Source organism: Mus musculus, chromosome 1, assembly GCF_000001635.26.
Source record: "Mus musculus strain C57BL/6J chromosome 1, GRCm38.p6 C57BL/6J".
Taxonomy (NCBI): Eukaryota; Metazoa; Chordata; class Mammalia; order Rodentia; family Muridae; genus Mus; species Mus musculus.
Window position 1 is genome coordinate 110,110,755 of NC_000067.6, and position 18,920 is coordinate 110,129,674.

General features: G+C 33.8%; 1 protein-coding gene across 17 annotated transcripts in view; it reads left to right on the plus strand.

The window, feature by feature from the left end:
* Cdh7 (cadherin 7, type 2) overlaps nt 1-18,920 on the plus strand; it is a 163,036-nt gene that overhangs the window by 128,518 nt on the left and 15,598 nt on the right. Inside the window, exon 13 of one of the 17 annotated variants that reach the window (XM_017320706.1) lies at nt 843-940. The exons of the other annotated variants lie outside the window; for them this stretch is intronic. Within the exon in view, the coding sequence (XP_017176195.1) occupies nt 843-925 (83 nt within the window). The 3' untranslated portion in view covers nt 926-940. Of the gene's footprint in view, nt 1-842; nt 941-18,920 lie in introns of those variants that run through there. 17 annotated transcript variants of the gene reach the window in all.

The window sequence follows — 18,920 nt, forward strand, 5'->3', positions numbered from 1 at the left end:
ATAGGGATATTTGGTTCTCTGGAGTCTAGCTTCTTGAGTTTTATATATACATTGAATATTAGCCCTCTTTCAGATGTAAGATTCATAAAGATCTTTTCTCAATCTGTTAGTTGCTGTTTAGTCCTATTGACAGTGTCCTTTGCCTGATAGATGGTTTACAATTTTATGAGACCCCCATGTGTCTATTGTTGAAATTACAGCATAAGCCATTGGTGTTCAGGAACTTGTGCCCTGTGCACATGTATTCCAGGGTCTTCCCGACTTTCTCTTCAATTAGTTTTAGTGTATCTGGTTTTATGTGGAGGTCCTTGATCCACTTGGACTTGAGCTATGAACAAGGAAATAAGTACGGATCAATTTTCATTCTCCTACATGCTGACCAAAAGTTGAACTACCACCACTTTTTGAAATTGCTGCCTTGATTCAAATGGATGGTTTTAGCTCCTTTTTCAAAGATCAAGTGACCATAGTTGTGTGGGTTCATTTCCAGGTCATCAATTCTCTTCCATTGATCTACCTGCCTGTCTCTACCAATTCCAGGCAGTTATTATTGCTATAGCTCAGTAAATACAGCTTGAGGTCAGGGGTGGTGATTCCCCCAGAAATTCTTATTGTTGAGAAGAGTTTTCAGTATTCTGGTTGTTTTATATTAGTCCAAATAAACTTCAAAATTGTTCTTTTTAACTCTATGAAGAATTGAGTTAGAATTTTGATGGGGATTACATTGAATCTGTAGATTGCTTTAGGCAAAGTGGCCATTTATACTCTATTAATCCTGCCAATCCATGAGCATGGGAGATCTTTCCATCTTCTGAAATCTTCTTTGTTTACTTTCTCCACAGGCTTGATGTTCTTGTCAAACAGATCTTTCACTTGCTTTGTTAGAGTCACACCAAGGTATTTTATATTATTTGTGACCTTATGAAATGTATCATTTCCATAATTCTTTCCTCAGCCTGTTTATCATTTCAATAGAGGAAGGTTACTTGTTTGTTTGAGATACTCTTATATCCAGCTTCTTTGATGAGGTTGTTTATCAAGTCTAGAAGTTCTCTTGTGGAATTATTTGGGTCACTTAAGGATACTATCATAAATCTACAAATAGTGATATTTTGACTTCTTACTTTCCAAATTGATCCCTTTGACCTCCTTTTGTTGTTTAATTTCTCTGGCTAGGATTTTGAGTATTAAATTAAATAGGTAGGGAGAGAGTGGACAGCTTTTCCTAGACCCTGATTTTAGTGGGGATGCTTCAAGTTTCTCTCCATTTAGCTTGATGTTGGCTATTGGTGTGTTCTATATTGCTTTTACTATGTTAGGTATGGGCCTTGAAACCCTGATATTTCCAAGATTTTTATCATGAATGGGTGTTGGATTTTGTCAAATGCTTTCTCAGCATCTAAGGAGATGATCATGTGGTTATTTTGTTTTGTTTTGTTTTGGGGTTGGTTTATATAGTGGATTATGGCAATGGATTTTCATATGTTAAACCATCCCTGCATCCCTGATATGAAGCAAACTTGATCATGATGGATGATTTTTCTTGGATTCGGTTTGCAAGAATTTTATTGAGTATTTTTCCATTGATATTCATAAGAGAATGTGGTCTGAAGTTCTCTTTCTTTGTTAGGTCTTTGTGTGGTTTAGGAATAAGCATAATTGTGGCTTCATAAAATGAATTGGGTAGATCTGGTTCTATTTTGTGGAATAGTTTGTAGAGGATTGGTATTAGGTCTTCTTTGAAGGTCTGATAGAATTCTGCATTAAACCCATCTGCTCTTGGACTTTTTTGGGGGGTGTTAAGATTTTTAATCACTGCTTCTATTTCTGTAGGTGTTATGGGACCCGTGGGTTTAGATGGTTTATCTGATCCTGATTTAACTTTGGTACCTTGTATCTGTCTAGAAAATTGTCTATTTCATCCAGATTTTCCAGTTTTGTTGAATGTAGGCTTTTGTATTTGGATCTGATGATGTTTTTGTATTTCCTCAGTTTCTGTTGTTATATTGCCCTTTTCATTTCTGATTTTGTTAATTTGGATACAGTCTCTGTGCTCTCTTTTTAGCCTGGCTAAGGGTTTATCTATCTTGTAGATATTTCAAAGAACCAAATTCTGGTTTTGCTGATTTTTTTGTATAGTTATATTTGTTTCTACTTGGTTGATTTCAGCCCCGAGTTTGATTACTTGCTGCTCTCTACTTCTCTTGGGTGTATTTGCTTCTTTTTGTTCTAGAGATTTCAGATGGGCTGTCAAGATACAACTGTATGCTCTCTCCAGTTTCTTTTTGGAAACACTCAGAGCTATGAGTGTGCCTTTAGCACTGCTTTCATTTAGTCCCTTAAGTTTGTGTACATTGTAACTTACTATCATTAAATTCTAAAAGGTCTTTAATTTTATTCTTTATTTCTTCATTGACCAAGTTATCATTGAGTAGGGATTTGTTCAGCTTCTATGTGTATATGGACTTTCTGTTGTTTTTGGTGTTATTGAAGACCAACCTTAGTCCATGGTAATCTGATAGGATGCTTGGAATTATTTCAATATTCTTGCATCTTTTCATATATGGTGAGTTTCTGAGAATGTACCATGAGGTTCTGGAAAGAAAGTATGGATAGATAGATAGATAGATAGATAGATAGATAGATAGAATTTGTTTTAGAGTGAAATGTTCTATAGATATCTATTAAATCCACCTGGTTCATAACTTCTGGTAGTTTTATTGCATCTCTGATTAGATTCTGATTCCATGATCTGTCCATGGCTGAGAGTGGGGCTTTGAAGTCTCCTGCTATTATTGTGTGTGGTGCAATATGTGCTTTGAGCTTTAGTATTTGGGGGGGGGGTTGGTTTTGTTTTTGTTTTTTATGAATGTGGGTGCCCTTGCGTTAGGAGGATAGACATTCAGAATTTTGGTCTCATCTTTGCGCATTTTTCCTTTGTTGAATATGAATGTCCTTCCTGATCTTTTCTGATAACTTGGTTGAAAGATGATTTTATTCAATATTAGAATGGCTACTCCAGCTTGTTTCTTGGGACCATTTGGTTGGAAATTTTTTTCCATCCTTTCACTCTCACATAGTGTCTCTTTGTCACTCAAGTGTATTTCCTGTATGCAGCAAAGTACTGGGTCCTGTTTAAGTATCCAGTCCGCTAGTCTATGTCTTTTTATTGGGGAATTGAGGCCATTGATGTGAATAAATATTAACGAAAAGTGATTGTTGTTCCCTTTTATATTTGTTATTAGAATTGGCATTATGTTCGTGTGCCTATCTTCTTTTGGGTTTCTTGAAAGAGGATTAATTTCTTGCTTTTTCTAGGGAATAGTTTGCACCATATTAGAGTAGGAGGAATATTTTTCAAGTTTTTTGATAGTATGTTTATTTGATAAATTATTTCAAAATGGAAAAATTTTTCATGAATTATGTACAGTAGATTTCTTAAATTATGTTGTTTTTAAGAAACTGAAATTGTGGTAATACAAATTTAATTTATTATGAATTATTTTCATATCTAATTTAACTTTCCTAAGTCTAATTTATTATGTAAGTGAACTAAATTTACAGATCATAATAGAATCACAATTGTATAAGTGATGATACAACATCCTTTATAATATTGGGAGCCATCCAACATGGCCATTGGATAATGAATGTGTTCATTCTATGTGAGCATTCTCCTTCATATTCTAAATACCTACAAGGATTACAAGCACATAACTTTGCACTTGTGGCTCTACCCTGTGTTTTCTTGAATTTTAAAGGAATTAGTAAATCCTTATACAATACATATTTATAAAAGTAGCGTTTGAGATGGAAGTCAACCTGGCATGCAGTTTGTGATAGATTTGTGGACCTGTGTCCTATTCTTTGCCTATGTTGTGCTTTAGTTCCTCCCAAGGAGGATACTTGTTTCTCTGTAATATAGCTTGATAGTCTCAAATGTAAACTCATATTACTATTCTTTTTATAAAAAGATGAGAATTAAATTAGATAATTTATCTATAGAACTGTATACCTACTACATAAAGAACATTCCATTTTCTTTTATGTGTTGTTGATGTAAGAAAAGGATTGGTCAGGCAAACCTTATATGCCCCAGTACAGGGGAACGCCAGGGCCAAAAAATGGGAATGGGTGGGTAGGGGAGTGGGTGGGGCGGGCTTTTGGGATAGCATTGGAAATGTAATTGAGGAAAATACGTAATAAAAAAAAAGAAAAAGAAAAGGCCTCACTGTATTAACTTAAGTCTTAACACAATGTAAACGGTCTCATAAAATAGAAGTTATTGTCTTTAATAACTTGAATTATACGAGTACATCTTGAAAAACATAATTAAATAATTCTTTCTAAAGAACTTCAAACAGGTATGAGAAACTTCCCAAAATTCATTATTAATGACAGCTAATTCACAGTTAAAATATTAGAATATAATGACTAAAAGTAAATATTTTAAAATGGTAATATTGTAAATAAGTATTTATTGATCTACTTGCATTCTAAAACATTAAAATAAACAGGAAAATTGTATATTTACTTCATAAAAACAGAAGAAACCATGTAGAATATAAAGCTACTACATCTGGAAAGACAATGAACATTTAGAAACTACAGGTTCATAGAAAAGGAAGAGGAAAGATAGACAAATGATTAGCTTTTATGTTTTGACAATTTATCACACACATATATGCACACATATATATGCAAACACATAATTCATTATACCACACTTCCAGAAACAATATACAACTGAATGTACTCTATCGAATTTGGTTATCACAGCTAGTTATTTAACTTTAATATTTTAAAAGACTGTCCAAATAAAGCCTGTTTCACCTCTAATTTATAATAATGTGTTGTGTGAAAGTCACCTTTTTGTAATCAAAGTTGTTTGACTCTTTTCTAGATTATAATCATCAAGCTGTTATTGAAAGTAAAACAGTTTTTATATGCACCATTCTTGGTTATATCTATTCATATCTCTCTCTCTCTCTCTCTCTCTCTCTCTCTCTCTCTCTCTCTCTCTCTCTCTCTCTCTCTCTTTCTCGCTATCAAATATCTCTGTCTATCAAATATTTATCCTTTTCTCTTTCCCGGTATTATACTGTGTTGTGCTGTGTGAAATGTGTGTATGTGGTGTGTTTCTCTGTGTGTCCGTGTATCTGTCTGTGTCTGTGAGTATGTGTTGTTTCTGTGAATTATGGACATCCATGTGTATGCATGAGTGGTATTTCAGTTTGTGTGGTTTGTGTATGTGTGCAGGTATGGTACGTTTTTGTGTTTGTCATATGTGGTGTGCGTATATATGCTATTCAGAGGATGTTTGTTAGTGGTATGTGGTGTGTGTATGTGACATGTTTATGAGTGTGGTCTATGTATGGTTTGTGTGTATATGTGTTGACTCAGGAGATTGTTAATGGATGCATCTTTCTGTTAATTTCAGACATGTCATCTGAGACTTAGAAAAGCCACTTCTCTTCCTATAGACCAAAGTTTTGTGCATTGAATTTTATTTATTTTTTCTAGTTTTCTAAAGTTATAACAAGAGATTAGTCAAAACATAACATTGTCCCACTGAAAGAAAAATTTGAAACAAGTGCCATAACTTTAAGCTTCATGTATGTAGTGAAACTATAAAATAGCGAAAATCTTCTAGCACCAGATATTCAGGATTAAATTATGATCTTCAAATTTTATTTCTCAATTTAATGGTAGCAAATAATTAAAACTTTTGTATTCTTTTCCTTCTGATTACACTATTATAAAACTAGACATGATATGGTCAGTTTTGAAAGCAATAACATTAATGTTTTACAGTTGTTTAAATGGAATACAAGTCCTGGACAGTGCCTGATTTTAAATATACAACTAGCTTATTCTTATAACTTATAAAATAATGTTGTAAATCTTGACTCTAGATGTTATTTGCCAGGGTTTTTTCCCCTTTCCAATTAATGAAAATAAGGTAAGTGACACCCCTTGGTAAGGGAGAACTTGGGACTCATGTTCATTTAAGGAGAAAATTGTAGATGCCTTTAGACTTTGAATTCCTAAAAAGGAAAATACTGAGTGTTTACATGCTAGAGAGTCTTAGAACTTGACAGAAAATCTTAAAATGATGTTACTAGAACATTAACACTGAACTTGTTCTGTGTCAATTTATTCAAGGCTATTCCCCAGTTTCTTTGGTATGAGGTTCAACGCTTATGTTGCTTTTTTTTTTAAACAGAAAGATACATTTTTGAAATTTATTTTTATTTTACACATTTGAATATTTTGTATGCATGTAAATCTGTGCACCATGTGTGTACAATGCGCACAATGGTCAGAACAGGCTTAATATCTCCTGGAACTGTAGCTGTGACGGATTATTTGGGTGCTAGGAATTGAACATGGCTAAAGAGTGGTTTCTTAGTCACTCACTCTTTGGACAAACCCCAGTTACTTTATCTTGACAAAAAGGAAGGGACGGGATCTTGCCACTCAATAGCTTTTCATCCTCAAGCTTAAATTTATTTTTTGTTGTTGTTGTTTTTTGTTTTGTTTTGTTTTGTTTTGTTTTGTTTTGTTTTGTTTTGTTTTGTTTTGTTTTGTTTTGGTTTGGTTTGGTTTGGTTTGGTTTTGTTTTGTTTTTTGAGACAGGGTTTCTCTGTATAGCCCTGGCTGTCCTGGAACCCACTTATAGACCAGGCTGATTTCAAACTCAGAAACCCACCTGCCTCTACCTCTCAAGTGCTAGGATTAAAAGTGTGTGCCACTATGCCCGGCTAAGCTTAAATTTAATAACGTGGAATGTTGGGCATGGCAATCTTTGCCTCAAGGGACTGTTACTATGGCTCAGTTTGTAGAGTGCTTGCCTATCATGTATGAAGCAATGCTTCAATTCACAGCACTAAACTGGGCATGATGCTACATTTAATCTAAACAGTTGGGAGATAGAAGGAGGAGGATATATAGTTCAAGGTCATCTTTGTCTATAAAGTGAGTTTGAGGCCAGCCTGAGCTACATGAGATCCTAACTTCAAAAACAAAGCAAAACAAAACAAAAAGAAAAACAAACCAAAACTTCACCTCTGTCTGTATTTTCCTAACCCTGTCAGTGATTTCTTTTGTTTACCCTCACCTCTGTCTGAAAAACATTTAAATCTCAATACACTAAATAAAAGCAAAATACCAAAACTAAGAGTATGAGGTTTCCTTTATTAAGACTGACTGATTATATCTTGAGAGGAGTCAGAACTTGCAGCTTCAAATGTTTTGATATGGAAACAAAAAGTCACCTTAAATATGTAGAAAAGTTTAAATCAATATGTGGAAAAATGTTTTAGTATTCTAAAACTGGAATAAAAACTATTTTACATAACTAACCACAATACTAATTTAATCCTCTGTATTATCCTAGTTAAGTTCATATTTAACAAATTCAGTTGTTTTTCTACCCGAGTGAAAAGACTTTAAGGACAGAACAGAATGTACAGCTGACACCTTCAATTACTACTGAGCTAGATCTTTTAAGAACTTCAGAAGAAGAATTTCATCTGCTTTGGATTAAAATAGTTCTCCTCATTAAGAGATGCAAAAGTATTTTGGGACTATTATAGCTGGATTACCTTGTTCTGCCCAGAGATGACTATTTCTTCTCCATGAAGGTTCTGCAACAATTTTGGAATTAGTTTCTATTTGTTTCCCTACTTGGATCATAATCCCAAGTGATTGAAGTAATGTTGTCCCCCTTCTTGCTCTTTGCTTTTCTCACTCAGAGTGCCACAGCTCTATAAGCCTTGGCTTAATAAGGTTTTTATATAAACTCATCATTTGTCACAGAGAATTCTAACTCCTCCACTATGTCTAAAGAGGAAGCTTGACTTTCAACCTTTATAGATCTTTTAATTTTGCATCTGTGACCTTCCAAATCTCAACAAGCTTTAGGCTCCTTTGCTGAGGCTGTTTGTGATTTTTTTGTTTGTTTTGGAAATGTTTTCTTGGCTTTATAAGCAGAGAAAAAATTTAACTAATGTGCAAAACTGTGTACCAAGTAACTGAGAATAATGATAACACCAGAAAAGGCATGTAAAAACCACAATATTCCTCATCACTATCACAATGTAATAGCCTTCACATGTTGTCTTTGAGATAATGGGCAGTGTTTCCATTGTTCATTCATGAAAGCAAATATGTTTCTACATAAAGGAAACATAAAAGAGAATGAAGGAGAAACATTACTTTCATAAGCTAATGCAATGAGCTTGGCTATCTTTCAGCATTATGCAAGTAAATTCCTATAAACTGTCTCCTAGGCAACTATTATTGCTGTATGTCTCTTTTCTCATAGCAAACAAAAGATTAGGGAAGTAGGTGCAAAGCCATAGGGCCACTGGCAGTCACACTCAGACATCAAACAAAAGCAGCAGAAAGAAGAAAAGAGGTGTCTTATAAATTGTCCTGAAACTCTATTTTTCCGAATGTGTTTTCCAGTATTAAATACCAAGATGCCACTGAGAAGTGGCTTAATACTTCTAAGTGTCTCAAGCCTGGAAGCTAATACAATAAGAGCTGAAGGGCCTACTGTGCTTCATGCGATGAGTTTCTAAATGTTTAGTTAATTCAGGGAGTTTAATTCATGGTCTACACTAGTTAATTTTCACCTTTGAAAACACACTTTCAACTATACATATGAATTTATTTTGGTACAGAATATAGCACATTTATAGTACTTGTATATAAAATATTCATTATATTTTGAACACTTTTTGCTCTGTCTTATCTGAGGTTCAAATTAAATCATTATAATGATCACATTAAATGAGAGGTGCCCCTGGACACTCATTTTCAGTAAAGAAGGATTTAATTTCAGTTATAATTAAATGTTTCTATGTCTTGAGACATGGTAATCAGTATCTAATTTTTGCATGTCATTTGCAAATCTCTAGTTGGCATAATTTTACATCAGGTCTCACTATGTATTTTCCTTGTTCTATTGAATAGCTGAAATCTTGAACTATATTCCTAAATCTTGCCTCTTCTCTTGATTTACAGTCAAATTTTACTGTTTTCCAAGTCAGCCTTCTCAATGTTCCATCTCCCAATCTTATGTAATCTTTATTTATCCATTCTTTATTTTATTAATTTATTTTCATGATGCTGAAGCTGATTTTGTATATACTGCTTTTTGTAGGCTTGTTTTTCTTGTCTTGTATGTGCTAACTTGCCTAGAGTACTGCTCTCCAGAATATACAAGAAGATCCTTTTATTTTGCATTCTAGATACTAACTTTTGGCTTCTGAACCTAATTTATGTACTTTCACCATGGATCCTTTAACACCGGGGATATAGTAGTCTCAGGGCATCCATCATATCAGAGAAACATCTATCTACCACAAATGCTTAAATTTATTATTATATTTTCATGTTTCTTTTCTAATGAACTCCTGCAGTCAAAGGCAAGCAGTAAATATTATATTGCCATTATATGAAATACCTCATGAATAGATTATCTAAAAGACAGAAGGAATTCCATATACTCATGCTGAATAATCTAAGTACCCAGTTATGATAAGCAATTGTATAGCATAGGCAATACATATCTTGAAATATAATTTTCATCTTTCTCCTAATGTTCAGTATTTTGAAAATATTTTTAGGATCAATTTATCTCAGTTAAAAAATAGATATGGTATAGGTGAAATGTAATAATATCTTCAGGTTAATAGTCATGTGATATGTGTGTGTGTGTGTGTTAAAGAAAAAAATCAGAATTTTATGACTACTTCATGAAGAAAATGTACCAGCAGAGATGACCAATAACTTGTCATCAGTTCCAAATATTGCAGTTGCTTTATATTTATCTCAATGACTCACTTGGACTATATATCAACTATAATTAATTCATTTAAAATGATGTGCCAAGAGGGCTTAAAATACAAGTTAAATTGTTGCCCTTTTCTTTCTGAGAATATGTGTCTATTTGTAACTTCACAACCCATAGAACAAAAATGAAAGCCTTGTTTTCTATTGTCCTTCCTAGGGTCCCTTAAATCTTGCCTTAGATGACACTTTTTCTGATCACCAGAATTATCCCTGTGCTTGTCTGAGAATTTAATTTTAAATCATGTCAAATATATTCTTTTGAAAAATATTTAGTAGGAACAAATATGCTTAAAGAACATTAAAATGTTTCTTATAGTTCTTAAAGCAAGACAAATACTTTCACAAGAAAGGTACCGCCTGTGTGATTTTTCATCATCATGTAGCAATTGCTGTTGGAACCTTTGTTTCCACTGTTTTCAAAATTAAAACCATTTTCCTGAAAAACATTACCTACATTGTTTCAGGTTCACATAATATATTTTGCTATATATTTGTGCTTTTTCTTCTAAGAACATGTTATCAAAACTGCAAGTAATCATAAACAAACTTCACATTTACGGTTACTGTCCTCTATACCACAATATCTACTTAAGCTTATCCATTATTTATTTACTTCTGTCAGGTACACATATACATATACATATGTGTGTGTGTGTGTGTGTGTGTGCGTGTGCGTGTGTGTATGTGTGTGTGTGTATAATTTGCTGAAGCATAAAAGCCTCTTGAAAGTAGCTAGATCACTCCTCATTTACTCCCATTCCTCTCTCCTTCTCTACATTACTGTTTCCTCACTCACATACACCCTTTCCATTATGTAATAGTATACTATTAAAACATACTATAAAGCACATATGAGACAAAATGCATTTTAATGAATCTACAAATAATACTTAACAGTATGTGAATTTTTAAGCATTGCTACATATTTAACACACTCAAGAAATCCTTAGTAAACAATTATTCATCATTCAGAATACTTCACAATTAATATCAGCTCCATTAAGTATGTATTGGGTGATCATTCTAATCATTTTACTCATGTGGATGTAAGTAGAATCTATACTTATTTTTTGATGTAACTTGGATACTTTGGATACTTCAAACTTGGATACCATGTTTGGAGAAATAGAAACTGAACGTTTAAAACTTTACAATGTGAGTTAGTCACGTATGAATTAATATTTAATAAAGGAGGTATTGTTTACTATATGCTTAATTAATAAATACAAATTTATCTTCATAAATTTCTATAAATTAATGCATATGTAATAAAAGGATTATTATCTGTATTTTGTATTTGAGAAAATGGAGGTTGATAGAAGTAAACTATATCTAGTACTACCTGTCTTTTCAATGCAAAATCCAAAGCAGATGAGACCTAGCAGATCAGGACACTGGGCTTAGTGGAGGGATGTGAGATATATTCACGTGAACTATACTATAGTTCAGGAGGCATACGGCTGAGTAAAGTAAAAGATATACATGTGTTGAAGAGAAGGAAGAAATTGGTAAATTAGAATCAAACATGAACTGGACATTTCTAGCCTAAGAATTTTTCCATTTTTTTAAAAAAAAACAGGATTTGACATGAAGTATGATGATATTAAATCCAAAGTTCGTGAATAGCATGAGTGAAAGTAAGGCGAACACAAACTGTAGAAAAAGAGGTCATGAAAAAATAATAACAAATAATTGCTAACAATTCTAGATATTTTATTATGTTTTGTGTTGTTTATGCTTTCATTTCAACGAACTTGTTAGCAATCATATTACAATATGGTCTGTTTATCCACAAAAACAGGAAGGATATTTTAATGGAAAAGTTATCATGAGTGCATTAGAATCATCAAGGAAAAGTGAGGAAGAAAAAGAAAAGATAGCAAGGGGAGAATGTGAGGTATAGTCCCCCTAAACATTTCTTTTCTTTTTCTTTTTAATAATTAAGTTATTTAATTTATATGCCTTACATCCTAATGTCAACTTCCCCTCCCTTCTCTCCTCCCATTCCCTCTCTCTCTCACCCCCCAGCCCTGTGTACACACCTCCTCTTTTTTTTCTCCGTAAATGGGGGCCCTCCCATGGATATCAACAATCTTGGCATGTCAAGTTGTACCCCCGTTATGGGTAAAGGGATCTAAAGACAGATAACTGAGTCAGAGACAGTCCCCGCTCCTGCTTCAGTTGTCTCACATGAAGTCCAAGCTACACATCTCTTCCATATGAACAGAGGACCAGGGTTCCTCCCATGCATGCTCTCTGATTGTATGTCCAGTCTTGGTAAACCCCTATGAGGCTAGGTTAGTTGATTCTGTAGGTTTTATTGTAGTGCCCTTGACCTTTCTGGGTCCTTAAATCCTTTATTCCCCCTCTTCTGTAGCATTTCCCAAGCTCACCTAAAGTTTAATTGTGGGCCTCTGCATCTGCTTCCATCAGTGTGGTGAAGCTTCATTAATGACCGTCACACAAGGCTAGTCTGCAAGACTAGCAGAATATCATTAACAGTATTGGGGTGGGCTCCTATCATGGCATACTCAAGCTGGAAAAGTTATTGGTTGGCCATTCCCTCCATTTTTCCTCCATCTTCCTCTTGTATATCTTGTTGGCAGGACAAATTGTAGGTTGAAGATTTTGTGTCTGGGTTGTTGTCCCATTCTGTCCATTAGAAATCTTGTCTGACTAGAGAAGATGGCCATTTCAGGTTCCAAACCCCTCATTGCTAGGGTTCTTAGCTAGGATTGCCCTCATAGTTTTCTGGGAGTTTCCATTGTCCTATGTTTCTAGCTCATCCCAGGAATGTTCCCCCTTCCCATTCCAGTTAACACTGCAAGTACTCTCTCCTTCAGAACTCCCCACATCTGATCTGTCCTATTCACATTCCCAGTTCCTTCTTCCATCCAACCAAGTTTCCATATCCCCTTATTGGTGAAATTCAATCATCTCCTTTGGGGTCCTCACTGTTACTTAGCTTTTTTGTGTGTCTGTATATTGTCTCATTATTACCTTTACTTAATGGTTAAGATTCATTTATATGTGATTGAAAACATATCACATTTGTCCTTCTAGATTTGGGTTACCGTAGAATGATCTTTTCTAGTTCCATCCATTTCCCTTTAAATTTTATGATGTTATTATTTTTAATAGCTGAGTAATACTCCATTATATAAATGTTCCTTATTAATTCTTCAGTTGAGAAACATCTAGGTTGTTTCCAGTTTCTGGACCTTGGCATAAAGTTGCTATGAACATAGCTTATCAAATGTCCTTCTGGTATAGTAGAGCATCTTTTGGGAATATGCTCAGGAGTTGTAAAGCTGGGTCTTGAGGTAGACCTATTCCTAATTTTCTGAGAAACTACCAAATTGATTTTAAAAGTGGCTGTACAAGTTTGCATTTGCACCAGCAATGGATAATTCACATACTTGCCTGAATGAGCTGTTACTTGAGCTTCTGATCTTATTTTTTTCTTAACAGTAGCAACAAATCAAATAATAGAGGAGAGATACTTAAATAACAGCCTTTAGCCATTTTCACTTTACCATTGTCTTCCTCCTCTTTTCCTTCTCTTATACTCTTTTAAACTTGCAACAAAGAGCCTCACCAAATCCCCTTTCAAGGGTACATGTAGTTGATCCATGTTGAGTTTTAGTGGCTGAAACTGTGTCATGAATATATATGCACCATGTATAAAAAGGGTAAAAGTCCCATAGTAGTTTTAGAAAGAAGAAATCTATTCATTGATAACCCTTGTTTCTAAAAAGGAACACAATTATTTTCTCTAATTTAATAGCAGTCAAGTTCTCCAAGATAGACCTGTGGATTCATCTACTATTATCAAAAAAAGAAAAGCTAATGTTATTGAATATACATTTAGAAGATGAATTTTTGTTTAGAAAATGACAACAAAGTTTTTCCAATTAGTTTTCTCAATCATTTAAGATGAGCAAGTTGTACTATGTTGGAGAAGAAACGTAGCCATAGTGGAGACTCTTGAAGACTAATGCACAATGAAGTAAGAATAGGGTGTTTCTTTATTGTGGCTATTTATGATCTGATACCCACAAAATTCAGATTAATATCAGCAGTAACAGAAAAATTGTCAAAATATAATTAATATACAACAGAAAAAAATTCCATAAAATTTTTATAAGTTATGTATAAATAAAAGAAACAATAAGATACTATAATTAAAATCCCAAAATATATTAAAAAGGATTAGGTGTGCATCAATATTAAGCATTCTAAGAAATCCTTTAACTCATATATAGTTGTATATTAATAATACATAAGTATTTGTACATAAGTGATAGACATGTTTAATTTTATTAACTCAAATATCAATGTTTGAGTTATAGGAATAGTTATAACAATATTTTCATTTTTAATACATAAATTAGAAATGAAAATTTAGAAAATTATAATTATGGACTACTGAAATCTAGATTTTTCAAGCATTTCTGAATCATTTTTAGAGGCATTGATATGTGCTACAGAAATTATTTTAAAAAGTTCAAGTAGCTTGCTTAGCAAATTAAAATAAAAACAAGTAAAATAGATACTAAGAATAAATTATATTCTTATAAAATATATACAAACTATTATCATTTAATATTCTAAATATTACCAATTCTATATTTAATTGCTAGAATTCTCTACTTTCTGTTCTATTTGATTTAGTGTGTCCTATTTTATGTTGAGGTCTTTGATCTATTTGAACTTGTGTTTTATTCAGGGTGATAAATATAGATCTAATTGTATTCTTACATGAGCAAGCATCCAGTTAGACCAGCACAATTTGTTAAAGATGCTCTCCATTTTCCATTGCATAGTTTTGATTTGTTTGTCAAAAATCAAGTGTCCATGGGTATGTGGGTTTATGTCTGGACCTTTAATTTGATTGCCTTGATAAACCAGTCTGTTTTTATATCAATACTATGCAAATTTTATTAGTGTTGTCCTATAGTAAAGCTTGAAGTCAGGGATAGGGATACACCCAGATGTTCTTTTATTATCCATGTTTGTTTTAGCTATCTTAGGTTTCTTGTTTTTTCCATACGAAGTTGAGAATTGTTCTTTCAAGATCTGTAACTACATATGTTCTAAGTTTTACGAGGATTGCATTGAATATTTGATGAAGAGTACATTCGGTAGTTTGGTCATTTTTACGATGCTAATTCTTTGGATCCATGTGCATAGATGTTTTTTTCATCTTCTCATCACTTTATCAATTTCTTTCTTCTGAGACTTGAAGTTCTTGTCATGCAGGTGTTTCACTTGATTGGAGATATAACAGCCTATTATATATTAGTAGTGGCTTTTATGATGTGCATTGTATGCTTAACTTGTTTTTCAGCCTTATTGTTTGTATAGAGGAACATTGCTGATTTCTTAGAATTAGTTTTGTATCCAACCACATTGCTGTATTTATCAGCTATTGAAGTTCTCTGATTGAATTTTTGAGGTCTCTTATATATACTATCATATCATCTGTGACTAGTGATACTTTGTTTTCTCCCTTTGGAGTTTGTATCTCCTTGATCTCCTTGAATTGGTATATTGATATAGCTAGTACTTCAAGAACTGTATTGAAGAGACATGGAGAAAATGAAAAGCCTTGTCTTTTCCCTGATTTTAGCATAATTGGCTTACATTTCTCTCCATTTAATTTTATGTTGACTATTTGTTGGCTGTATATTGTCTTTATTGTATTTAGGTGTCTTTCTTGTATTCCTGATATCTCCCAGTCTTAGCATGAAATTTGTTGGATTTTGTCAAAGGGGTTTTCAGCATCTACTGATATGATTACATACTTTTTTATTTTAATTTATTTATTTTTAGGATTATGTTGCTAGATTTTCATATAAATAACCATACCTTCGTCCCTGGGTTGAAGTCTCCTGGGTCATGTTTGATAATGTCATTGATATATTCTTGGATTCATTTTGTATTTTACTGAGCATTTTTGTATCAGTGTTTATAAAGGAAATTGGTCTGAAATTCTATTTCTTTGTTGAGTTTTTTGTGTGACTTACCTATTGTGGTGACTGTGGCCTCTTAGAATGAGTTTGGTGATGTTCCTTTGTTCCTTCTGTTTCTGTTTTATTCAATAATTTGAGGAGTATTGGTATTTGCTCTAATCTGAATATGTGGTAGAATTTGGTGCTAAAAGCATCTGGCCCAGGCTTTATGTTTGTTTGTTTGGGAGACTTTAAATGACTGCTTCGATTTCCTTATGGGTTTTAGAATTATGCAGATGACTTGCCTGATCTTTTGTTTTTGCTTTTGATTTACCTGATCTTAATTTAACTTTGGTAATTGGTGTCTGTCTAGAAAATCATACATTTTGTTTAGATTTAGCTTTTTCAATTTTGTTGTGTAAAGCCCTTTGAAGTAAGATCTAATAATTTTTTGAATTTCCTCACTGTGCTTTGTTATGGCTCTCTTTTCATTTCTGATTTTGTTAATTTGGATAATCTCTTTCTGTCTTTTTGTTAGTGTGGTTAAAGGTTTATCTATCTTGTTGATTTTCTCAAAGAACCAGCACTTTGTTTCATTGATTCTTTATTCATTCTCTTCATTTCTAATTAATTTATTTCAGCTCTGAGTTTGATTATTTCCTGCCATACACTCCTCATGGGTGTTTGCTTCTTTGTAGGGCCTTTAGGTGTATTTTTAAATTCTTAGTGTGAGCACTCTCAAATTTCTCCATGAGGGCTCTTAGTGCTATGAACTTTCCTTTTACCTTTTATAGTATCCCATAAGCTTGTGTATGTTGTGCTCTCATTTTCATTCATTTCTAGAAAATCTTTTATTTCTTTTGTCATTCTTCCTGACCCAGTGGTCATTGAGTAAATCATTGTTCCATTTCCATAAGTATGTAGACTTTCTTCTATTTCTGTTTTGGGTGAAGTCAAGCTTTAATCCATGCTGGTCTGATAAATGCAAGGGGGGATTTTAATCTTCTTGTATCTGTTGAAGCTTGTTTTGTGACTGATTCTATGTTCAATTTTAAAGAAGGTTCCCTGAGTTGCTGAGAAGAAGGTATCTTGTTATGTTTGGGTGAAATGTTCTATAGATATCATTTAGATCCATTTGAATCATAACCTCTGTTAGTTTTGTTTTCTGTTTAGTTTCTGGCCTGATTACTTGTTCCTTGATGAAAGTGGGGTGTTGCAGTCCCCCACAATTAATATTTACAATTTGATGTTTGATTTAAGCTTTAGTGATGCTTCTTTTATGGGTATGGGGGCCTTGCATTTGGAGCAAAAATGTTTAGAGTTGACATGGCTTCGTGGTGGATTTTTTTTTTCTTTGATGAGTATGAAGCATCTTCTCCTGTGTCTTTTGATTACTTTTGGTTACAGTCTGTTTTTTTAAGATATTAGAATTGCTACTCCAGCTTGTTTCTTAGGTCCATTTGTTTGGAAAACCTATTTTCAGTCCATTATTCTGAGGTAATGTTTAACCTTTGTTGCTGAGGTGTATGTCTTGTATTGAGCAGGATGATGGATCCTAATAAAAGCCTATGCATTTTTATTAGGAAATTGAGGTCATTGGTGTTGAAAGATATTAATGAACAATGAGTATAACCTTCTGTTATTTTAATTTTAATACTAGTAATTTAAGCATCTGTATGTTTCTATTCTATTGCTTTTAATAGTGTAAAATTATTTAATATTTTGTTTTTTCTTGAGTGTTGTTAGCCTCATTGGAGTTCAACATTTTTTTCTCATTTTTTTTCTTTTTTGTTATTTTTTTATTGGGTATTTATTTCATTTACATTTCCAATGCTATCCAAAAGTCCCCCACAAGATCCCCCAACCAATACCCCGACCAACCAATCCCTGTACTCCCTATTCTTGGCCCTGGCATTCCTCTGTACTGAGGCATATAAAGTTTGCAAGACCAATGGGCCTTTCTTTCCACTGATGGCCGACTAGGCCATCTTCTGTTTCATATGCAGCTAGAGACACTAGCTTCACGTGGGTGGGGTGGGGGTACTGGTTCGTTCATATTGTTGTTCCATCTATAGGATTGCAGATCCCTTTAGCTCCTTGAGTACTTTCTCTAGCTCCTCCATTGGGGGCCCTGTGATCCATCCAATAGCTGACTGTGAGCATCCACTTCTGTGTTTGCTAGGCCCTGGCATAGTCTCACAAGAGACAGCTACATCTGGGTCCTTTCGATAAAATCTTGCTAGTGTATGCAATGGTGTCAGTGTTTGGAAGTTGATTATGGGATGGATCCCCAGATATGGCAGTCTCTAGATGGTCCATCCTTTCGTCACAGCTCCAAACTTTGTCTCTGTAACTCCTTCCATGGGTGTTTTGCTCCCAATTCTAAGAAGGGGCAAAGGGTCCACACTTTGGTCTTCATTCTTCTTGAGATTCAGGTGTTTAGCAAATTGTATCTTATATCTTGGGTATCCTAAGTTTAGTAACCTCTATAAGGCTGAGTTAGTGAAAAGCTATTGCTTAATTTTTTTCATGAAATATCGCGTTTTTGGTCCCCTTCCCCCATGTTGATTGAAAGTTTTGCTGAGTACAGTAGTCTGAATTGACATCTGTGGTCTCTAGACATTTGTAAGATATCTTCTCAGGCCCTTCTGGCTTTTAGAGTCTGAGTTGAGAAAGCAGGTGTAGTTCTGATAGGTCCTATATGTTACTTGGCCTTTTTCTGCTGCTACTTTTAAAAGTATTTATTTATTCTGTATATGTAGTGTTTTGATTATTATGTGCTTGGAAGATTATCATTTCTGACTCAATTTGTTTGGTGTTCTAATTTAAGCTTCTTGTACTTTTATAGGCATGTCTTTGCTTACGTTAGGGAAATTTTCTTTCTTTTTTTTATTAGGTATTTTCCTCGTTTACATTTTCAAGGCTATCCCAAAGGTCCCCCATACCCACCCACCCCCAATCCCCTACCCATCCACTCCCCCTTTTGACCCTGGCGTTCCCCTGTACTGGGGCATATAAAGTTTGCAAGTCCAATGGGCCTCTCTTTGCAGTGATGGCCGACTAGGCCATCTTTTGATACATATGCAGCTAGAGACAAGAGCT